At 41.4% G+C, this 24,604-nt stretch overlaps 2 protein-coding genes across 6 annotated transcripts in view; both read right to left on the bottom strand.

Moving 5' to 3' along the window:
- arhgap4b (Rho GTPase activating protein 4b) overlaps nucleotides 1-14,022 on the bottom strand; it is a 28,097-nt gene extending 14,075 nt beyond the window's left edge. For 4 of the 5 annotated variants that reach the window (XM_035387628.1, XM_035387627.1, XM_035387625.1 and 1 more), the window contains exons 1-9: nucleotides 13,767-14,022; nucleotides 6,941-7,526; nucleotides 5,364-5,532; nucleotides 4,766-4,928; nucleotides 4,239-4,301; nucleotides 3,840-4,016; nucleotides 3,097-3,225; nucleotides 697-918; nucleotides 213-314 (exon numbers count right to left, since the gene is read on the bottom strand). In XM_035387628.1, the coding sequence (XP_035243519.1) occupies nucleotides 213-314; nucleotides 697-918; nucleotides 3,097-3,225; nucleotides 3,840-4,016; nucleotides 4,239-4,301; nucleotides 4,766-4,928; nucleotides 5,364-5,532; nucleotides 6,941-7,007 (1,092 nt within the window). In that variant the 5' untranslated portion in view covers nucleotides 7,008-7,526; nucleotides 13,767-14,022. Of the gene's footprint in view, nucleotides 1-212; nucleotides 315-696; nucleotides 919-3,096; nucleotides 3,226-3,839; nucleotides 4,017-4,238; nucleotides 4,302-4,765; nucleotides 4,929-5,363; nucleotides 5,533-6,940; nucleotides 7,527-12,728; nucleotides 13,045-13,766 lie in introns of those variants that run through there. The other variant, XM_035387624.1, reaches the window with a different exon arrangement.
- A 5,115-nt stretch (nucleotides 14,023-19,137) lies between these two features.
- Nucleotides 19,138-22,449, bottom strand: zgc:103759 (U8 snoRNA-decapping enzyme). The gene is made up of 4 exons (XM_035388304.1): nucleotides 22,009-22,449; nucleotides 21,230-21,270; nucleotides 20,701-20,926; nucleotides 19,138-20,261 (listed from the first exon to the last, which is right to left on the bottom strand). The coding sequence occupies exons 1-4, from the start codon at nucleotides 22,138-22,140 to the stop codon at nucleotides 20,064-20,066; spliced, it is 597 nt and encodes a 198-aa protein (XP_035244195.1). The 5' UTR covers nucleotides 22,141-22,449; the 3' UTR covers nucleotides 19,138-20,063.
- Nucleotides 22,450-24,604: the final 2,155 nt, after the last annotated feature.

Raw genomic sequence — 24,604 nt, forward strand, 5'->3', positions numbered from 1 at the left:
TGCACTTTGGCATTAATGAAAGGCATAGCTGCATGTGTACACATGCCTAACGGAAGATAACAGCCCAGCGCTGCCTCAGTCTCTCTAATAACCTGCTGATTCAGTATGTATTGCTCCTGCTGTGCTGTACTGTACCTGCCTAATTGCTATTGATCCTGTATTGTATTTACTGATGTTCTTTCACGACGACAGACAAACAGATGAATACATACCTCCTCGGTCTCCAGAGTGATGGCTGCCAGTCTGGACTGCAACTGCTGGAATCGAGTGTCCAGCTCGTATCTCACCTGGCATTCCGCACTAACCTCACACACCTGCAACACACACAGTACATCACTATCTCACCAGTCACAGTACTCCTCTCAAACATATGCAACAAACAGAATACACCACTAGCCATACCACATGCACGCAGAGAACACACACGTACAAATACAAAAATCTCAGCTGATTATGTTCATCAAACCACTGCTGACCTATTTATAACAAGTGCTGTAATTTCTACATCATGAAACAAAAATGACTAAAAGTACCCTTAGATAAAAGCTGAGAATGTGCATTTTAACCACGCGTATTGTTTGATTACAAAAATATGTCATAGGCTAATAAAGCTAATGAGTGAGGTGTATTGTACTTTCTTAGGGCCTAAATTAATTAATATTTGAAACAATGAGTGAGGTGCCTGAGGACGGTCACCTCGTCTCCCTCGTGAGGCTGGTACTGAAATCGGAAGGGCAGGCAGAATGTTGCATTGTGCGCCTGCAGCAGAGCGTCCCGGTCTTGGTTCTGGTCCAACCCGGTAATAGCACCCTCCAGCTGCTGCAGTCCATTCTTTAGGTTCTCCTGGATCCGGTGGCGGCTGGACAAAAAGCCGTGCATCACCCGCGACAACGAGAGATGGTAGCCCAGGTCCGTACACTGTAAGAGGCACAAACCGCGGCAGGTAGTAAGACCATCGTCATGGCAACAAACTTGCTTGCTTTTTAAAATAAATGTACTTTCAGCGTGGGATCTATAAATACAATATGGTTTAAATGTGGTTCCTTACATGGACAACCAAAAATGCATAAATAATTAAATAAATAAATAAATCGGAAAATAAAGAAAATTTAAAAATAAATAAATAAATTCTTTCATTTCATGTAACTAGCTATACCCGGATTTGGACCGTGAGATCATAGACATGTATATATATATATATATATATATATATATATATATATATATGTGTGTGTGTGTGTGTGTGTGTGTGTGTGTGTGTGTGATAGTCAGTTAGGCTGAGGCAGTTATGTGTTTTGCAGATTCAAAGTTGGGCGGCAGGTTGCGTTATAAAATGAGCAGACAACCCGCGCCCTATTCTACTCTTCCTGTGCTTGTGTTTGAGGCGTCACTCTTCTGTAGCCTATTAATAAATGAGCGCATTGGCTCAAACAAATGTGATCCGCCTGGCATGTCCCCAGCTGAAATCGTTACAATATTTTAATCTTTAATATAAATCAGTAGTATGCTTAAATCATCTTTTTTTGTCCTGCTCTACTAGGCGACTATGAGTATGGACACGCCGCCCCTATTTGAAGTGCTTTAAATTAACTATCAACTGCTTCTGCCACTGGATGCCGCACAAGTCGAGACCACAAGCCAGAGGAACAGCAGAACAGAGAATGGAACACGTTCTGGCTGGAGCATAAATAGGCTAGTTATATTAGAACCTCACATGGTGGACAAGCGGAGCACACAATGGCGTCAATAAAAATGTCACGCACGCTGAGCTGGACGCCACATTCCGGAAAAACAACGTCTATTACTGCTGATGCTGTTTTGGGCGCAAACTCGGAATAGCCTACATGAGATGCCATGTACACCTGAATATGGGAACGTCCTCTCATTTTGATCAAAGTGACCCATAGATATTATTTTAGACTGGTAGATAAATTAAACTTTATTATGAAGTACATTTGTCCCAGGACTACTGTATGTTCTTAATATATTTTGTCATCTATATGTCATCCTTTTCAGTCTTTTGAAATAACATTAGAATGAATCCATAACTAGAGAGCCCCATAATTAGGATATTCTGACTACAGAATCAGAATGTACAGTAAATTACTTATTTTTACATTACATTAATCACCCAGTTTACCATTAATGTTTGCTTTTATTTGCTTTTAGTGACTAATATTTAAGGCTGAATTTTCCCTTGATCACGCTGAGCAGAAAGCAGCTGTCAGGTCAGACCATGTTAATTAAAGCAGTGAGAAACTTCTGCTCTGCTAATCGGAGATCTCCAGTCTGGCCCTGCATGCTTTCATAAGGCATACATACGTATATAACTGGTATTATGTACACACAAAATAATTGTGTTTTTTTCCTACGGCCCAAAAAGATTCCATGTTTTAACCATATTTATTGATAAATGAAGGCTTTCCCTCAAAGCTGCAGAGATCTGGAAAGCCAGCAAGGTGCTGTGGAATAATCAGTCTCTGCCTGTCCCACTGTCACATTAAAACACACTTATGCTGTCTCCTCCTGCCCAGGCCTTTTAAGTTTTTTTTTTTTTGACCAATAACTGCCAATTTTGACATGTTTAAATACATTACCTTATGCTCATTTCCTTCAGTAATTCTTTAGTGTTCTTCACTATGTGTGGAAAAACACATTTTCTACTTACTATGCCATAAAGATTTTAATGACAAACTGAAGCCGAAAGACCCTGTACACACAGCTGTACCCCCTGGGGCTGGATCTGCAGACATAATAAGAGCTGAGAGAAACTGAGGGTGCTTAAGCTCCACTCGAGACTTCAGGAGTTACTGTAGACACGCTGAGCTGTCAGCCATTTTGTGACTCTTCTGAGGCTAATTTAATAAAGGATTGGGTCAGCGAAAATACATTGGCTCAGTAAGTGGGGGCATGGGTCAGAAGGTGCAGGTACCCCTGCTTTAGACAGTCCTCATCCAAGATGTTGGAGCCATCTCAAGAATTGCATGGGGATGTAAAAACACTAGAAAAACTGATACAAGATGGCCTGAGTCAGTACTTCCTCAGAGATGCTCTGATAGGAAGCAGCAGGAAGAGGCCAGAAGCAAAGATACTCACATCAATGATGGTGCAGATGTCCTGCAAGTAGTATTTGTTCATGGAGGCGTTGGCAGCAGCCAAGCTCAGCAGGTAGTCATTCCGAGCTTTAGTGCACTTCAACTGCATCTCCTGGACTTTCCCCAGTCTCTGTATACACACAAGCATGCAAACACACACAGACACACACACAGACCTTTATTTTATGTTTAGCTTTCAGGTCTGCTGCTTCTGCCATTGAGTACTGGACACAAACTGCTCCTAATATGACACCAACCACAGCTCTTATTACTCCTGAGTTTGGAACACCAGCTTGCATTTTGCCTCATCCCTGCATCCCCCCTGTTTGGGAGGGTGCTGATGAGCACTCACTCTCTTCTGAAACACATGCAGCTGTCAGCTGCGACTTCTTCCCACCCCACAGCTCAACAACTGAGCACCAGAGAAGTGCACTTATCATGCAGCTTCTCAGTCCCACTGAATGGATTCCCTAGGTGATGCTATGGTCAGTTCACCCAGCAGGGCTGCTAGCCACAGTCTGCACTGGCACAGTCCATGTTAGATACAAGGCCATGCACACGCTGGAACACTGCCTTAACAGGATGTGCCTCCCAGCAACCCACAGCCAAGCCTCATAAAAAAACACTGGTAACTTTTGTTGGTTTGTATGAAGATGGTACCTCTGTCTTTACAGCTTGTGTTTGACTGCATAAAAATCACACTAACTGTAACTCATGTTTGATTGGATGTGAAAAATGTGCCACCTTTTCCATCAACCTGTCCATTTTCTTGACTGAGCTCCGTCTCTGCCCTCCTGATTGGCTGATGACTCCCAGGTCAGTGGCTTTGCCAGTCTTCCGTTCCTCCAATCGCATGGCTTCCTTGAGCTTGCCCTCTGCAGAGAGGTAGTCAGTATGGTACTGGTGGTAGGTCTTCAGGGCCTGGACAAGCAGACACACATGGACCAAGGAGAAGTTAAATAAATAAATAAATAAATAAATAAATAAATAAAAAGTCAGTTTGAAGTATAACAAATACAATGTTACCTCAGCAGATAAACACAGACACCCAGCTGTAGCTCTGAGCTAAGTATGTGTGTAAAGTCATGTTGCTCACCAGCTGTAGCTCTGAGCTAAGTATGTGTGTAAAGTCATGTTGCTCACCAGCTGTAGCTCTGAGGTGACCTTGAGAAGCTCATCCTGTATCTGAAGCCCAACTTCCTTACTCTGCAATGGAAGAGAGAAAGCATTCCACATCAGTATGGAAAACATTCATAATAATATGTAAATTATATTCATTTTCTAATGTATGTGTATTTCAGTGCATATCTTATAATATAATACACACTTGAAAAACATTGGATGTAAAAGTCTCATAACTCAGTAGTTAAAACAGTTATGCGAAGTTAAATAAAATGCTAACATGGATTCCTATTGTGCAGAACAGAGAAACCAAACTGTCATACCAGAGAGACAGAGGGATGAGGGAGGTCTAGAACAGGGACTGACTGGCCCTGCATTTGGCCGGTCGGTGTGTATCCTCCTTACAGTGAAAGGGGGGGGGGGAGATAGAGGGATGGAGGGACGTATGCAGCAGTACTCAAGATGTTTGGCTATTCAGTGTGTATCCTCCATGCAGTGAAAGAGAAGGGGAGACAGAGAGATGGAAGGAGGTGTAGAGCAGTACTCACGCGTTTGGCCAGCCGGTACGTGTCCTCCGTGCAGTGAGAGAGCCGCTGTGTCAGGTTGTTGCTGCAGTACTCGCTCATGGCTCCGTGGTCCCGGCTGTCCTGCCGAGTCTGGGCCAGCAGAACTGACCAGCACTGAGCCACAGACAGCTCACTCTGCTCCTTCCTGAGGCCAGAGGAAAGCACACCTTTCATTGCCCACAATGCATCACCACCAAGTCAACACACAGGACAAGAGAATTGCCCCTGTTCTGCGTCATATTTCTCTGTTTCGTCTTTCTGCAGACACAGACCACCATCGGACCACAATGTCTGAAGTTTGTCTAATCTATCCTGAAAAATATATCACTGAAAACACACAGCTCAGCTGCATGAAAATGTAAGATTTTCTCAACATGAACGCAAAACAAGGTTTCAGGTAATGAGATGGTACTATTGTAAGGAATATTTTTCAAGATGAGGGTTCTATGCCTGTTTTTCTCTTAAAGAGACACAGTTTTTCTCCTGAGACAGAAACAATACACTGACACTCTTGATTTTGGTGATAAAATGTGACACAGTTCATCTCTTGATTATGGTGGGAAAACATGGCGATGTTTACCTTTTGACCTTGGTGAAGCGCTCGGTCAGTTTGTCAAGCGCTCGAGCGTATTCCCCCTCGATCTCCCCACGTCTGCGCAGGTAGTCACTCATGTCCTGCAGCTGCTGTGTTTTCTGCTCCAGCTGCGCATCCAGAACCTTCAGCTGCTCCGAGAGCTGATTGCGTACCTCTGTGTGGGGTGGGGAGGGGTGGGAAACGAGCTCAGTGAGATTAGCACAGAGAGCTCAGTATGAGTTTCTCAGCAAAATCTTTACGTCGACACCAATGGGAATACGTTTACATGTTCATTCAATATGCATTGAGTGCTCTCCCTATCATCTACAATAATACAGGCAGCATGTACAGCTGTCTGCTTTTCCCCTCCTCCCTCTCTCACTCATTCCCTCCTCCCCTTTTTCTCTCTCTCCAAAGAATATACATAGCTGCAGGCTGAGGTCTGAGTGGATGAGAGGAGACATCACCACTAATATTCTATAAATACACACACACTGTACACACCAATATGCACTAATACACACTGACATGCACATGCATTCACACTGAGGAGACAGCATCACTAATACTCTACAAATACACAAACAAACACAATACACACACACACACACAGATTGACACACTGATCACATGGTGTGAAGAACACTACCTGGTTTTAAATGTTAAAAAACCAAGGAGATGGTCTTTGATTTTCGCAAAAGGAGGACAGAAATAGCACCCCTGAAAATAGCTGATGAGGACGTGGAGATAGTGACTGAATAAAAGTACTTGGGAACGTACATCGACAGTAATTTAAACTGGAACACCAACACAAGCAAAATGTGCTCAAAAGGAAACCAGCGTCTCTGCTTTCTATGGAAATTAAAATCTTTTCAAGTAATTGGAGACATCATGCTGTATTTTTATCGCAGTGTGTTACAGTCCGTTATTACTTTCTGCTGCACAGCGTGGTTAAATGGGCTCTCTAGAGCAAACCAAAAGAAGCTACAGCGCATCACTAGGCAAGCCAGCAGAATTATCAGAATCGAGGTCTTCAACATTCAGATGTCATGTCAAAGGTTCATGTTGGACAAAATAAATCGGATAATCATAGACGAGACATATCCGTTACACTCAGCAGTGGTACGCAGTAGGTCAGGACGGATTATCCCACCCAAGACATGCACAAACCGCTCCAGATTTTCTTTTCTCCCCAGTGCAGCACACCTTTTTAATCAAAAATTTAAAAGATGAGATCCCAGTGTTTCTGGGCAGCAGCACTATTTTAAAATTTAATTTAAGTTAATTTTATTATGTTTTACACTATTTTATATTTTATTTTATGTTCTACATGTTGGTGATGACTATGACTATGTTTCAATGTTATATATGATGTTTTTGCTGTTGTATGATGTTGTATCTGTCTTTTACCCTGTCTGTGCACCAAGAAGACAAATTTCATGTTTTTTAAACATAACTAATAAAGTTAACTCTAACTCTATGCACATATACTGTGTGTAAACACACACACATACTTCACAGACACACATATACACAGTGCATACACAGACTGTTCACACACACACACACACACACACAAATACCTTTAATCTGGGTTTCATACTCTGCCAGACTCCCTTTCTCCCTCTTCAGTTTCCCATGCGATGTCATCGTCTCACCACCAGGGGCTATGTCTGGCTCCAAGTGAAACCTTCCACTGCTGTGTCCTGTGCGGCGTGAATGCACTGAGAGACTGGGCCGTTACCTACGATAGCCACTGCCCTCTGACAATGTGTGCAGCGTTCTGCTGCTCCACTGCTTCTACCAAGCACAGTTGTTGCACGGCTGCAGGAAATAATGTGCTATTTCCCTATAAGACTACACTGCACTACGCTTTCTTCACATGCGCACACAGACACACACGCAGGCATGCACGCACACACACACACTCAAGTTTTCAGCTGCTCCTTACAGCATACTGTGTTTAACAACCCTATCTGCCTCTCGATCACCTTGTGCTTCAGAGCACCGGTGAGATTTTATTAATTTTGAATTATTCCTATTCCAATTATTTCTTATTTGAGTTAACCTTGTACTTGGAAGTTGTACATTAAAAAAACATTAAGTCTTTTTTTTAAATTAGGATATCTTCCATTTCCTGATTCCTCAAATGAAAATGATTGTCTTCGCCTGAGAAAAAGCAAGAGAGAGAGAGAGAAAGAGAGTGAAAAAGCAGAATGATCAAAATCTCAAGTTAAATACAGCAAACAACTCCAGGATGCACATTGAGCTACCCATGCTGAGGTTCACACCTCCATGTCTTATGCAATGCATGAATACACTACACCGTTAAACAGCTACATTATACCATGGGCACAACTATTTTACCAAACTACAACTTACACCACATCAGATACACAGTTACTGCCCAACCTGACAGAAAGCTTGTGGGAACTCCACCGCAAGGAACGCAGGCCAGCAGTTCTATTAGGGACTGCATGATGCAACACAGACAACTACACCAACAGAACTTAGAATAGAAACTAATAATAGAAATTAAAGACTTGTTTTCTAAAATTGCACACAATGCAAAAAAAAAAAAAAAAAACCCACAACATTACGTCTGTTACACACATGCATTATCAAAGTCATCAGTGCACTACTGGTATTACCTATAAATAATTTGAGGAAACTACAACTCAGAACTGGTAGAAGCCATCATAATAACTCAAATGTTGATTTTTCTCCATCTTCATAGCCATACCCTGCCCCCCGAACGGGCTTCATGAATAACAACTTTGTTTCTTTCTGTTTCTGGGGTTGCTTGCAGAAAGGTCCTTTTTTGGAATTAAACAGTGGACATGTTTTTATTGCCTAATTTTGCAGAACTTTACAGAACAGTATCCCTTTGAGTGAGTGAATGTGAAAAAGGTGCATGTTTATAAATGCCAGCCTTATGCCACATACAGTATGCTCAGTCTCCCACTGGCTTTATGCATGTCTGTCAGCATTTGCACTCCTAAATGTCTGGCCTGCCTTTCCTTTAATGCAAAGTGCTTCAAGCCACTATTCTGGAAATAAGTACTAAATGAAGGGATTCTTTTACTCCTGTGCAACTTGGTTTTATTCACCTGTTTACATTTCCATACACTTCAGCCTCTAGACACACATTCAAACCCGTTGCACACCAGAATTTGAAATGCACAGAAGGACAAGGATCTCTGAAATGGGTGGAATACTATCACTCTCTCACTGATGCAGTTAAAGTCAGTGACTGACTGCACATTTTGGCTGTTATTATGTTCCTACATTGAGAAAAACTGCACACGATAAATCTAAGTAACTCAAATCTCTGAAAGCACACCTATTAAACCACACGGCTCAACTTTGGCTTTCATTTATTACTTCAACAGCCCAATTAGCACAAATGCTGCTGGGGAGACAGACAAAAAGGACCTTGTCTTCCATTACCCCATGATACTGCAATAAGACATCTCAGTTCAGCTATCAATGAAAGAGATATAATGACTGCTGGGTAATTTACATATAATGTATACATACATATATTATCCATGTGCTAAATTATTGGATATTATTTCTGTTGTTTTGTAGGCCAGCACATGCTAGCATGTAATAATGAATGCACGTCTGTACCATAGAATTACTGAACTGAACTGAACTGAACTGTTTTGTGATTAAATATTTAAATTTTTTCCAGTTCTTTCCCTACAGTGTTGTATTTTAGTCCTGCTGGCACATGCCATGCCAGACCATTTCTTGCTTGACCATGCTGATATCCAGATAATTATGAAACATATGAATTTGTGCCTAGCAGTATTACAAATGACAGTTACAGTCCTCATATGAATGGTTACTGTAATGTGGAATGGAAATAGTTTTTCTATGAGTCTAAACATAAAGAATACAGTAAAGACCACCATGCTGTTGATCTGCCAGGCACTTTGCCTCTAGTTTGTAGCTGCTACCCACAAAGAAGTGACTAGGACTAATGTACGCAGAGTTCTCAAGCTTTTTCATAATGCCATCATGAGGAACAGCAAGAATAAAAAAGAGAAGAGCCACAAAACAATCAGTTCCACTTCAACTGTTCAAGTATCTTTACAAGACCATGTTCTTTGTTATAAAGCACACTCATTTGTAGTAGTTACACAAATATAAAATAAAAAATTTTTGAGACCCTTTTATCCCAATTAATATTTAAGAGAGGTTAAAATTTGCTTATTACCATCATCTGTTACTTTCTGAAATGGAACCTCTGCAGATTGTGACTGTTTCACAGGAAACGGATGTGCAATGTTCCGCCATTTTTAATGAAACCTTGTGCTAATGTGATAAAAGGAGCTGTGGATGGAGAGACGATGATGTTACCATTTCTCCCAGAAATACTGTGTAATATATATGTCTGCTTATACATTTTAATAATATAAATAAATTAAATAAATTAATAATAATATTAGCTGTAAACCAGTTATTATTATTATTATTATTATTATTATTATTATTATTCCCTTTGTGCAATCTCCCTAGTGGCCACTTCCTGAAATTGTTCAACTCAGACTTTCAGAGCTCCTGCAACCAAACTACAAAACAAAACACAAAATTTGCAACCGCATACTAACTTACTATGTACTACAGTACATCATACGTTAGTATGTACTGTATGTACAGCATACTAAGACAGTTAGTATAACTAGTATGTACATGCTTTGGTTACTTAACCATGCCATGGTTTAAAACACGTTTAAACGCAACTAGAAACCGTTTGGTTTGCAAGAGTAGCGTAAAGATACGGGGGGCATGTGGTTATATAGTGTCAACAAACCTAACAATGCAATGTCACAACGTTGCACAGGATAATACAAATGTCACAATTGCAGTGCTTGCACAAGTCATGGCACCACCAAAGAAACATGAACATCTCTTTCCCCCATACACCCAAAAGAGTTCCCCCGAACACAACAGCCCTTCACAGAGTGAAAAAGCCAAATATTTCCAATCCATGAAAGGCTACTTTATATTTACATCTGAACAAGTACCACGAGTAGCCTATGTTACATGTGTATGGGGCCTATAGCCATATTAGACATACATGTGTGACTTATATAGCCTACTATAGTAGGAGTGAATCAAAAACAGGAATATGTTTACAGCTTCCCAGCCATAGCGACCGACCCAAGAAAAAGGCTGGGGAGTGGCAAGGCAGCTTCAGGAGGATCGCAATATGAACAGGGTTTTTATATCTGTGATGCCAACTTAGCGAAAACTGGAGGGAAGGGAGACGGAAGAACTGCGAGCACAGTCTATAGTTATAATTAATAGAAATTATTTTCAGTGTACAATTTAGCACTGTGTCACAAATAAACTAATCACATACATAGCTGAGCCCGTATAATTTGTAGACCCTGCTAGACACGAAAAGGTTTTAAACCAGCTCAACACCGGCCCTTTCTGGATAAGACTGAGGAGGCTAAGTTCTGGGCCAAACGTTTAAAAATGGATGGGTAAAAATCTATCACCAAATTTGACCTGTTGGAGGTGCTAGAGGGGTTGATGAACTGACCCAAAACTTGGTGTCTATATACCGTGGCCTATCCTTTATCAATGTGCAAAATTTCACAAAAAATCCATCAAGCGGTCCAATGGGCTGCCATAGACTCCAGTGGCAGAACTGATAATATTAGTCGAAAAATCAATCTATCACAATAGGTGCGTATTCATCATTGGTGCTTGGCCTCTAATAATAATCCAGAAAGTCCCACTGAGGTAAAATCTCTTTTTCTAAGGGGACCTGGCCAGGGTAAATGTAGCCAATGCAAGATTTTAGATTTTTTTTAAACACCAATACAAAAAACACACAGAGAGGGAATATTCAAGCTCACATGTATATGGAATCTTATGATTTAGCCCTGTTTCTCTGCAAGCTCTCTGTGACCTGATCTTCAGCTCTTTAGACAAGAACACATCTACATATGAGTTTCCATAAATATGAGATGTTTGGATATAAATTCAGTAAATATTCATTTCACATGTGACATGATTGGGATTTTAAGGAAATACATAAGTAAAATATATGCAAAATATATTTTATATATTATTATATATTATCTTTATCTCAATTTTAAATATAAACAATATATATGGTTACAGGTTGTCATTTACCTCTGCTAGAACACATTTAACAATGAAAGTGTCATTCAATTTTTGTGATATGGGTGTGATTTATGTAAATCCAATACAATGAAGATGAATGCGTGAATCTGATGTTGGCCTGCCTGATCTCCCCAACCCCCTCTCATATTAACTGAACAAGCTTGGGAGGGTGAGCTCTAATATTGGGAGTATTATTGGTTGTAATACTGGTATCAATGGAAGTATAATTGATTGTAATGTTGGTATCAATGGAAGTATAATTGGTACTACTGGTATTGGTAGTATTAGCAGCAGTATTGTTACGTAGTGATGTTGGCATTATTGGTAGTACTGGTTTTAGTATTGGTACAGCTCAGAGGCGGGCAACAAGGGAAGAATATGTTTTGGGTTTTCATGCCAACTTTTGTCCTTAATTACTTATTCAGCTCTGACACTTATACCATTTGACATTTTAGCTATATTTCTTGATAAGTGCATGGATGACAGACAAAGACTATTTTTGTCCCTATATGAAACATTTTACTATTATGTAATTTACAAGTGAATCAGTGTTGGTGTATACAGCCAATTAGCTCATTTAGCCAGCATAATTGGTGGAAACTTGCATAAATACTAGCCCTCCAGGACAAGAATTGCCCAACCCTGGTATAGCTAGTGTTTGTAGTATATTGGTATTACTGGTATTGGTGGTGTAGGCATTATTTCTAATAGTAGTATTGGTATTTGTAGCCTTATATGTTGGATTTGTCCCCCACCCTCTTTATGACCAAAACTACAAATACCAATACTACATATACTATTGTTGTATGTAGTACTGTATTGGTATTTGTTGTATTGTGTGTTCTGCTCCGTTTACCTGGTTGGACAAATAAACTTAGAAAAATAAAATCAGAGTGCATTCTCAAAAGTTGTGTGCTGTACTATTAGAAAGCACAAGATATTCATGAACATCTAATCAGATGTGCAAATCCTTAATCGCCAGTGTGTGAGAGAGTATTATCATCAACATTTACAGTTATGTTACTATTCATTCTCTTCATTCTCTTCCATGCAAAAATGCACACACACACCCACACACACACACAAACACACACACACAATGTCAACTGCCAACTTCCTCATTTGAAGGTCAGATCCTGCATTAATGTAGATGTCAGCAGCACGCATTGCCGTTCTAACTCAGTTCCTCTTCCTCAGAAATTGGAACATTGGCCACAGCACCTTGGTTATGTCCTCCACCCTCTTTCGGTCTTCCTGCTCTTTCTCGCTCTCTTTTTTTCGGTATGTTCTCAGTCACTCCATTCCCCCAGTCCTCCATTTCTCCTCCCCCGGCCAATTCTTTGTTTCTTTCAGTCCTTTACAACTCCTGCACTCTGCAACTGATCTTTTCCCATCTCTCTTCTGTAAAAGTCTCCACTACACTTCCTCTCTCTCTAAAGGATCACAGCATCATCAGGTAATCAATCATACAGACTATGCATAAGACAGAAATAAAGGATAAAGAGAGGAGAGATGGACAGTAAGCAGAGAAAAGGGACACGGGGCGAGGGAGCGAGAGAGAGAAAGAGAGAGAGAGAGGAGAGAGAGACAGAGAGTGCCAGGGTAAGGGCTTGGTTCATATAATGGTATAATGGGGGAGGGGGTGGGGCTGTCACACACACCAGAATTAAGGGGGGGGGGGGCATTTCAGCTGAGAGGTGGTACCCCCATTTATGTCCATCGGCACAGCTGTGTCCGATGGTGCTCAGCAAGGGGGGGAACATGCCGTCGCCTATTTAATTTATGTCTTTTATTTCTGTATTGTCTTGCTGTACTGCTGCCTTTCAGATTATTTGTGCCTTTAGGGCTTAAGAGAGGCATCACTCCCCCCTGCCCCATCCCCAAGTGTGAATCTGAGGTGTAAAAATATGAAACGGGGGAACTAGGGGCTACCCACAGGATGCTGCGAACAACACCAAAATAACGTGTCAGTTTGTTCTTCCCCCTCCCCCTCTCCCCGAGTGTGCGGTCCTCTTAAATCAAGCCTTCACATGCTGCACGCCCGCCAGCGCACCACACACACACACATGCACACGCAGGAAGAGAACACACTACACATTTACATACTATGTAAAGGGCCATACACACAGAGACGCACACTCTCAACAAACACACATGCACATGGGCACACGTACGCACACACACACGCGTAAGGTGGACTTGCTGTATTTTTTTAAAGCCTGCATTCAGATTTATAAATAATAGACATGAACGCCTTACCTCACTCTCTGTAGTCCTCTGTTCCCTCTCTCCCTGCCTCCTGCTCTCCCCTTCTCTCTCTCCCTCTCTCACTCTCCCCTCCCTCCCTCTCACCCTCTCACACACAGAGAAGGCTGTGTTTGAGTCACACAGATTTCATGGAACCAATTTCATTTTGCTCTCTCTCTCCCTGACACATTCAACATTCAACACAGTGTACTTGCTCTCTCCCTCTCGTACATGCTCTCTCTTTCTCTCCCTCCTTGCTCTGAAGCAGTAGGAGTGATGTCACAACAGGCCACGCCCCCAGCTCCTCGCAGGCTTACTATAAATACAAGTGTGTACATGAATATGCTGTCCTGTTCTCTTAGTCTCTCCCCCTCTGCCTTTTCCCTTCCTCACCCCCACCCCTCTCTCTCTCTCTCTCTCCCTCTCTTCTCTTGTGACCTTGTGTTGCGTTTCACAGCTCTCCCATCCCAGCCAGTCCCACAGGGCTAATATACCGTAATCAGACCAGTCAGTGCCGCAGTCCTACTCATACAATCTTAATAAAATGGATACCACCCTTCTGGATTTAGATACTTTTTTTTTTTTTTTTTACATTTGCTTGCTGATAATGAACAATTATTAATATAATCTATCTGTGTTTTATAAGATGCACATCAATTCAGCAGACTTGAAAGCAGAAAGAAAAACAATATTCAGAATAATTTTGATAAAGCAGTGCTATAATAGTCATGTTGTAATTATGTATCATTCAGCTGTTATATTCTGGTGCAGATTAAATTATCTGATAACTGTTATGTGACTTTCTGCTGAAACAACATTTATTTTACATTGCACTCACATAGCAGTGATTGCAGTGGTGAAATGACTTCCATTAGTCCTTTGAAACTGTCAGTAACTGGTTTTGTGGTTGTATTACAGGAAGGACTAACGGCCGAGAAATTACCCTGAACATATATGCACATACATACGACAGCACTAAGCACTAACTTATCCTCAACACATTTGTGCATAAACTATATTGTGCAATAAAGCAAGGCTAAGAGAAAACTTACCCCACCCCTCACATGAATGTACATACAAACAGTAGTACCAATCACTAACTTACCCAGTACATGTGTGTACATACGTATATACTACACTACTAGCAGAACGACACACTAAATTACCCTTGCACATATGCACCACATAAACTATAAACATGTATGAAGGAGATGCAAATACAGAGCTTGAGCATTACATACAGTTATAATGTTGTTTGTAAGCACTAGTTTCTAAATGTTCCCCCTCCCTCTTCTTCCTTGTCTCAACAAATTAGTCAGACAACATTTCATTTCCTTTTTCTAGGCATAAAAGAAACAAATAAGGGAAACTTCAGACCAGAGAGAGAGATCCAGCTCTGTACTGCCTGGCAGTGAGGTTCACACACAATGATCTCTAGAGATAAAACAAAAGCAAATGAACAGGTCTCGAATATCTGGTCAACCACAGTCTCAGTCATGGATAAAAGACAACACAGTGCTGGGGTAACAGAGGGGAAGCTGAGGTTTCATAAAAGGTCACCTATAATTTTCTCACCAGGTATGGTTACAGTAGCATAGCATAAAAGCTCACAGGTATTATAGGAACAACTAAGCAGGGCTGTGCATGGTTAGTACTGAAGCTAAGAAGGGCTGAGCTTGGTTAGTGCTGAGGCTAAGCAGGGCTATGTTTGGTTAGTACTGAAGCTAAGCAGGGCTGGGCTTGGTTAGTACTGAAGCTAAGCAGGGGCAGGCTTGGTAAGTACTGAGGCTAAGCAGGGCCAGGCTTGGTTAGTACTGAAGCTAAGCAGGGTCAGGCTTGGTTAGTACTGAAGTTAAGTAGGGCCAGGCTTGGTTAGTAATGAATCCAAGCAGAGCCAGGCTTGGTTTATACTGAAACTAAGCAGGGCCAGGCTTGGTTAGTACTGAAGCTAAGTAGGGCCAGTCTTGGTTAGTGCTGAAGCTAAGTAGGGCCAGGCTTGGTTAGTGCTGAAGCTAAGTAAAGCCAGGCTTGGTTAGTGCTGAAGCTAAGTCGGGACAGGCTTGGTTAGTACTGAAGCTAAGCAAGTTGCTAGTGGTAAGGGGCAAAACAAAAGCAGAAAACCAATGCTCTTGTGACAGGGACTCATATGATCTTTAAATGTTAAGTGTACTTAACATAGAGACTAGAGTTCTCCAGCGCTCTGGCCAAATCTTCAAGCTCAGTAACCTCCAGTTTAAAAATAACCCACGTATGTACCTCAGATTAAAATTGTGATGCACTGCGATGATCTTAACACAGATCCTGAACTTCAAACATTATTCACTCCATTTTGTCCAATCGTTATCAGCCAGCCATGCATGTCACTGGAATCCGTATAACATTTCACAGTAATGTCCGATCTAATTTGGAACATTTACATGCATTATGGCTAGATGTGAATGTATATGGCAGTCAGGGGCACAATATGATGCTTGCATGTGTGTTGTGATGCTTTCAGAAGTGCTGGCACCATATGCTGTCTGCTTTTTATCTGTTACTGCAAAAGATCAAGCAGGATCCCTCATGGGGACACTAAAGTCACTGAATTGAACTGCCTTTTGTAAGTCATAGGTCAAGTGTCAGAGCATGTGTAGAGGGCTCCCTCTAAATCTGCTTATAAATGCACAAATAGCAGGTATTCTTACCACCTTTCCATAGTCATCCACCTAACGAACATGGCGCATTTTTCAGTCACGGTCCCTACACATGCTCGGACAGTGGTTTGTACTTAAGAATCTCGTGGTTGCCAGTGTCTTGACTGTGACATCGCCCAGGTCACCAAGGTCTTTATGCTGAGGAACATTTTTTATTAAGCGCAGGGGCTTTTCAGTTTTGTGTTATTGCATGAGTCTGAGTCCGTGCAACAGGAAATCAAAGGCTGACAGGAAAGGACAAAAGATCCAGAGACTCGCTTCCTTATTCCTTTCAACAGACATGTTTCAGCTGTGATCTTTAGGCAGGTGTGTAATGCATGTCTGTCCAGTCGATTGATTTTCATTGGTGGTCATCCTCTTTCTTATATGTGCATTTTTGAAACGTACTCTCTTTCTTCACTTCTTTTACCCCCCACCCTCTATCTCAGTCACTCAGGATGTGGTGACAAATGCAGAGAAAAACACTCTACTTTCATCTCTATCTCTCCATCTCTGTTACAAAGACAGCATCATTTTCACTTGTGAAAGCAGCACTTCCTCTCACACAGACTGAATCGTTTCCATCCACACAAACACACTCACACGCGCACACACACACACACGCAAACGCGCACACACAAATGCACATGCACAGTGCAGCAAAACTAAGAATGTCATTTTAATTTAATTTTGGTGCTTAAATAAGAGAACTGTGCGGAAAGTTGCTTTTGTGTGGTTGATTCACAAGTCATTTGGTTTAGTTTTGCTGAATGTTGTTGCAGGTCATTTTGTTCCTCTGCACTCTGTTGCAATGAATATTCTATTCTTTGTGTAGAGAATGAAAGGCAGAACAAATTTTCTAAAATGTCAAACTATGTGCCAAATGTTTTTTCTGGATAATTCTTTGCCAGGTTTTACATAAAACACAGGGGAACGTTGTGATTTAGCCCTAAACCTATACAGTACAGTTTGCAGCCAAAGTGTTTGACATGTAGTGCATATGGTTTAATAACCATAAACCTCTGTGGCTCTGTTCATTGCTACTGCACCTGCCCTCTCCCCCCATTCAATCTCTTCTACTTTCTCTATCGCCCACCCTCCCTCCCTCCCTCCCTCCCTCCCTCGGGGTAGTTCAGTTTCCGCTTGGTCAGTCAGCGCTCACAGCTATGACCCACTTCATTGCTGTAACCTTAAGCACAAATTAATACAGCATAACAGCTACAACGCACACTACGCACACTGCACAAACACATTAATGCAATATTGCAGCTCACCCAAAACACACTGCACACATGGATACACGACAGCTACAGTACACACTGCACACAACCAAAAGCGCATACTGCAAAAATACATTAATACAACATTATAGCCACACAGAGCATGCACACCACAGACTGCATACAAACACGCTACACAAACACTGCACACAGCAGTGTTACACTGAATACACTGCACACAGAATTATAACACTTAATACACTGCACACTTAAGCATTACACTGAATGCACTGCATACAGAATTGCAACACTAAATACACTGCACACAGCAGTATTATGCTTAAACTGCACACAGCAGGCAATTTCTCATAATCACTGCCTAACCCTGCATGGTCCTGTTTTAACCCCTCACTTTCTGTGCTGAGGGCCAACACCCCTGAAGCACAGACAAAAAATGACCAGCAGGAGGGAGAGATGGAAGAGCCTAAGGTGACACCATGCAGGAGAAAAATCAAAATGGCAAGAATTTTGCTTAAAGGGGCCAGAACACCAGAGACCACACAGCGAGACTTCCAGACACACACACGTACAGTACATAGGGCCCAGAGCAGGAAACCCCGAGCACACCAGGCTACCAAACCCTGAGCACATATCAGACACATATCAAACCCGGAGCACACCCAGCTACCAAACCCTGAACATACATCAGACACATATCACACCCGGAGCACACAAAGCAACCAAACCATGAGCACATATCAAACACATATCAAACCCAAAGTAAATACAGCTACTAAACTATGAGCTGATATCAAACCCTGAGCACCTAGTCATTGCAGCGCTAACTTTGAAGTCATTTTGGGTTAGGGGGGGTGAGCAAATTGAAATGATGAAAAAAAGCATGTGCACACACAGCCTATGCCTAAAACAGTAAAACTAGCATCAGAATTACATTGCAATCAGTTACAGCCCATAGAGCCAAAGATGGGAGCAGAAAGTAGAGCTGTAGCCAATCATACACTTGCCTGGGAGATGTGGTGATGATTGGCCGATTCAGAGTGGTAAGATCGTATGCCTGAACGTAATCAAGTTGTGAAACTTGCTCTTACTCTCAGCCACATAGGAAAAGCTGCTGCAGCATTTGACCATGACTAACACTAAAAGTACAGCACAGCCCTGTGGCCACTATTAGGAACTTCATTTAGAAAATGTAAATTCATAAAAATGTCAAATTCACAGAGCGGAACCCTAGGCTTCTGACCCGCTTGACTCAATGGAAATCACTGGCTTAGTCTGCTCTTAAGTAGGTTCAATCAGGCCTAAATAATGTTGACATTCCCCCAGCGCTTTATAGGAGAGGTGGTACGACTCCTCTGAATTAATCAGCACCTCCCCTAACGTTAAGGGGAAAACGTAGAAATAGGCAGGAGCTGTATTCTGTCATAAAACAGTAAAAAAACAGGCTTACAATTTATGATACAATGACAACAGTTTTCAAATACAAATCTGGTTTTATTGTCTGTTGATTCAACGTAATTTCAATTTGAAGTGTCTAAATCATTGTAGTTAATTGTTCATTTCAAAGAAGGAAAAAAGGGCAAAGGTTAGCCTACATGTTACCTTCCAAGAAAAGTTTTATTTCGGTTTCTCTGCTTCCCAAATAGTGTTCTCCAATGTCAGAAATTAAACAGCCTAGTAACACATTCGTAAAAGAAGAAATATATCATTAATTTAAAAATAAATCACAAACAGTGTACGCCTATTCTTGACCCTCACAGTAGAAGGAAAAATTGATTTAATTTCATTCATTTCATTGAAGCAATGAAAACCCTCCCCCATGTACAGCCATATGTACAGAAAACCATTAATTTTCAATAATAATCAACTAATGAAAAGAAGCAAGCCCAGTAGATCTCTGGGCAGCCCTGCTCCATGCAGCACTTCAGCACATCGCTCCTAGTCCATCAGACAGGCCCCACTAAATGATCCATCTGCTACTTCTACAGGCCGATGCCTGGATTCAATTAGCATATGTCATTCAATTTAACTCACAGTGGGAAGCAAGTTGCAGATACTGTCTTCATAGAAGTTTGGTGTTTGTTAAAAAGGCAACAACTCAAACAGTTAAAAACAACAAAATGCCCAAAAAACAACAAAATGCCCAAAAAACAACAAAATGCCCAAGATGTGCAACATATGTGATGTAGCCTATATATTGTTTGCTGTCTGTGAGCTGAGATGAATATATTGTGTTTGCTGTCTGTGAGGTGAGATGTATATATTGTGTTTGTTGTTAGTGAGCTGAGATGTATTGTGTTTGATGTCTGTGAGTTGTGACGTATGTATTGTATTTGGTGGTTTCTGTGAGATGTCCTATGAAGATGTAGGCGGGTGTAAGTCTGTGGGTGGGGCAGATGTCAGTGAGCTGTGCTCTGTCTCATCATCTTCGCCGTAGCGACTGCGGCCTCCAGCTCTTCCTGGGACAGAAGCCCCAGGACCCGGAGAGCTGCAAGCAGCTGGGAGCGAGCAGAATCGATGAAAGAGTTTGAGAGGAAAGAGGGAAAACCCTCTCCCTTTTTCAAACAGTACAGCGGCACTCGTACCATTCCCATCACCTCAAAGAGAAAGAGAACGAGGAAAGCGGAGTTACTAAAAGAAAATCATTAAAAACAAGATTAGAATAATGTCGGATTACATTTTTATATTTAGGCACTCTTATCCAAATTAGATTAGATACATTTTTAATACAGTCCACTACACAGCTGGGTATTACTGTTGCAGGTGAAGCACCTTGCTCAACAGCACAAAGGCAGCACCTCAGCTAGGAATCAGACCCACAATATCTGAGTCCAGTCCAGTTCCCTAACCATTCTACTACATAGCCGCACCAATAAGAATGCAAATTCAAGAAGATCTACAGATTAAAAACAAGTTGTTGTTTTTGGCCAGAGTTTTGGCCGGATGAGGCCCTCCTGACTGACCACTGCTCTATGCTGACAGTGACAGCCAGCATGTCCTATTAGTGATGCGTTCTTATGAGTGCGTGGTACAGACCTCCAGACCATGATCAGCAGCAGAACTGACCGCTGCTCTCTCAACCTCTCGCACCTCCTCCTCTCTCAGCTTCTTGGTGTAGAAATGTGTCACAAGGTCGGGAGGGGACAGAGCCAAGCAGGAGGAGCAATGGTCCTCAGGCCCCACCTTCAGGGCCATACCAATCTCTTCCCACAATTCCCTGCTGAGGCCAGCCTCAAGGGATTCCTCTCTAGGGTTCACAATGCTGACCAGGAGAGACAGGTAAACCAGACATAAGGGAAGCAGAAAGAAGGTATGCACACGCAGGTAACATACTGAGTAAAAGAGAGAGGTTGCGCACACACATGCATGAACACGCACCTGCACATAAGAAGGAAGACAAACGGGAGATAAACAAATTTAATTTGCGAATAATACATTTTCCATCCAAATCATTCTTGTGCTATGTTTATCAGTCCTAAGTACTTCAAGAAGTCAATGCAATGCTGTTAATGCAAAATGAATGATCATTTAAATTATAAGGACCCAAATTATTATTAAGGATTACCCTCCAGGAAAGCCAAGAAAACCATCAAAACGCATCTGCATCTGAAAAGGAAAGGGTGTAGTTAAGGTACGTAGAGGCCAGAGCTACAATTGATGAAGTACTCTCAAGTCCACTTTGTCATAAAGAGCTGCAGCATGAATTAGGCGAATGGGTGAGACACAGACTTGTCAAAGTACAAGTTCAAAGAGAATTTGAGAATTCGTTGTGGACATATTGTATTGGTGTAGCGGTCTGTACCGATTCTTTTGACTGTTATAGCTACTGTATATAGCCATGTACATGCAATGAATGGTACCAAATGAATAGAGAATAGCCTGACACTTGTATTCTATAGGCCATCGTCCAGGGGCAGAACAGGGTGCAGCATTCGCAGGTGTAAACTTGAACTTATCCTATTTGAATTTATCGGTTAGCTGACTAGCTATAGCAGCTTGAGGATTTATCATCGGCGTGTTACAGCTACTCAGCCTGCTTTTCATATTATATGTAAACTGTTACAAGACAAACTACGTATATGGCAAGCTAGCTCACATTCTGAACTTAATCTAAATACGCCTGCCAAATAAATAGAGTACATACAAACCGGTAATATAACAAACCGCATGGCATTTTAGATAGGTTCGCAAGTCGCAACCTAAGAATAGCAAAGATAGACAACGTTTATAAAACAAACAAGCAAGCTAGCTTGTTACCCGAATAAAGTCACCCAGGACAAGTTGGACAGTTGGCCACATTAAATGACAAACATTTAAACGAGATGATAAATAAAAGTATCTTACAAGGACGATGTGCTTAATGGGAATCTTTCCGAACAGTTTGGCTTCCGTGTCTGCATATATCATAACGTGGCACGCGTGTCTGTACCCCTTGAGCGACAACGATTCGTCTTTAGAGATTTCTTGCCCTGCCATTGTAAATAGCCTTCTGGGTTTCCTAAAATTATTTATATGTGTAATGATATTCTAGCACACACGGCCAGAAACGAACAGAGGGGTCTGGCTGCAGTTCTCTTGAAAACGAAAGGACGCACACAACTGCGCACTAAGTACTTCAAGTGGGGTTGCCAGTTTGTGTTATCACAGGGACTCCAAGCCAAAAACAGACATCCAAAATAGAGTTCCCTCAACAATAAAAAGAACAAACTGATAGGTTATGAAATTCAGACCCGCTTTTTAGTTGAAAGCTTGCATTGTTCATTTTTGTATTTTTGTCATCAGCAGGACATTTATCTACCCACAGAACATACACCTGGCAGCCCAGGTGCAAGAAGGCGTAAGCGCCAATAAGAACATACTTCCGTTGAAGTTTTCCGAGACAAATTTTCAAAATAAAAGAACATCAACGTAACAGAAATCCCGCCAGCATGAACAAAATTGCATGGGTGCAACTGAAGTATAGAATGCATATTCGTGAATTTTAAAAAAAGATATGTAATGTATAAAATTTCTAAAATTTTAATAATGTACTACAATTTGTGTAAAACTCAATCTGTAAAACCAAATGAAGATGAATGCATAAAGAATTATACAACATGAAGTTCTTTGTGAGCCTAATTTTAAAAGGTAAGTGGGACTGCTTTTTGATTACTGAAACAGGCACCTCCAGGTACAAGGGCCACTATAAATGCTGCAGTCTCCCAGGCTGGGGATTTCATGCACACCAAGGATGGACTAAATGGGAATTCTGACCTGGTATCAATAACTGATGTTTGTCTGACCATGTAGTGATGCCAATACAAACACTGCCCTTTTTACATAATAAAAATATGCAGCCACGTTTACACATTCAGGGAAGAAGTAGACAACCACAGATGTAAATCAACTTATAAAGGAAAAAGTTTAATTTGTAGGACAAAATATTTAGACTTCCTTACTTTATTAAGCAGAACATGCATCTAGAGAACTACACAGTCTCTTTATAGCTTTGAGGGCGAGCTTGGCAGATAAAAATGATAAAATAAAAATAATACATAACTATGATTTTGATACTATTTGTGCATTACATTTACACAATGTACATATGTTGGTTCTTTGGGGCATGCATGTTGCCTGATCATATCAGTTTGCCCATAATCTTGGCATTGGGCCGATACAGGTAAGCTAATTTTAGACTATTATATCAGCAATCACAAACATGATCCTGATATCACCATGCATCCCCACTGTGTGTGAACTGAAAACACAGCAGACATGGTAATAAGCAGCAAAAAGCTAATTTATTAAGTCTCAAGACAGTACCTGCTTTTCTGTCAATAAAGTATCACTTTAAAATGTCTAATCTTTTTTACACTTATAAGTGCAAACAAAATCCAATAGTCAAGAGTACAACAAAAATAAGACTAAACAAAGACACGGCAGTAGAACCACTGGCCTCTAAGTGCTCCCTTTGGGGTAGTTATGCAGTTATCTGCTCACAGCATGTGAACATTTCTTCCTTCTCTAAAATAAAAAAAAACTGTATTTTTCTGCAGGGCTGCAAGAGCATAGCATTTCCTATAAGAACACAGTGAGGGAGATGTAGAATAAGAAAGATGTGAGTGCCACGATAAGCACACACAAACATATAAAGAGAGGGTCTGTGACATGTGAGGGTGCGTGGCATGTGCAGCACGTGTGGACCTCAGTGTCACTGAGGGTGGGGCTCAGCATGCAGAGCTTCCCCCACCTCATCACCCTACTGCGCCTCCTCTGATCGATCTGGTGCACTGCGGTCTACCAGTGGCTGCTACACCCTTCAGAGCAGTAACCATGGCAGCAGTAACTATGGCAGCCGGGCTGGTGGGGTGTGGAGTGGAAGGAGTGCAGTGAAATAGGAAGTGTGTGCTAAAGCACAGGGGAACTGATGCAGGATGACACTGCCATGGGACAGGCCTACAACCAGGATTCATCGCATTAAAAAAATAAAAAAAGCATTTCAAAGGCAAAGGAATGCGAAGTGAACCAATGGAATGAGGCATTCTGGGCAGCCAGCAGTAAATGTAACAGACATAAAATATTTGCACACTGGGTGGAGGAACAGAAGACACTTTTTAAGCAGGCACTGCAATTAGTTAAAGAACCCATCCATCCAATCAGAGTGCAGACAGATTAAATGGTGAAATCAGAGGGTGTCAGAAAGGGATCTTAAAAACACTCTTTTCCCCATATCCTGCATTTTCTTTCAGTTCAACCACCTCCTTCCTCCCTCCCACATTCCCTCCTAAGCTAAGCAAGTCCAGCACTATTGTTTCTCCTCTTATTTATATACATTTGACATATATATATGTACGACTGTGCAATTAACATTTTTCAAAGCACTTTCCCTACCTCCCTATAAACTAGACCAATGACACTGAGGCATTTCTATAAAACTATTATTCCTGTTCATTATCATAAA

This window comes from Anguilla anguilla, chromosome 13, assembly GCF_013347855.1.
Source record: "Anguilla anguilla isolate fAngAng1 chromosome 13, fAngAng1.pri, whole genome shotgun sequence".
Lineage (NCBI taxonomy): Eukaryota > Metazoa > Chordata > Actinopteri > Anguilliformes > Anguillidae > Anguilla > Anguilla anguilla.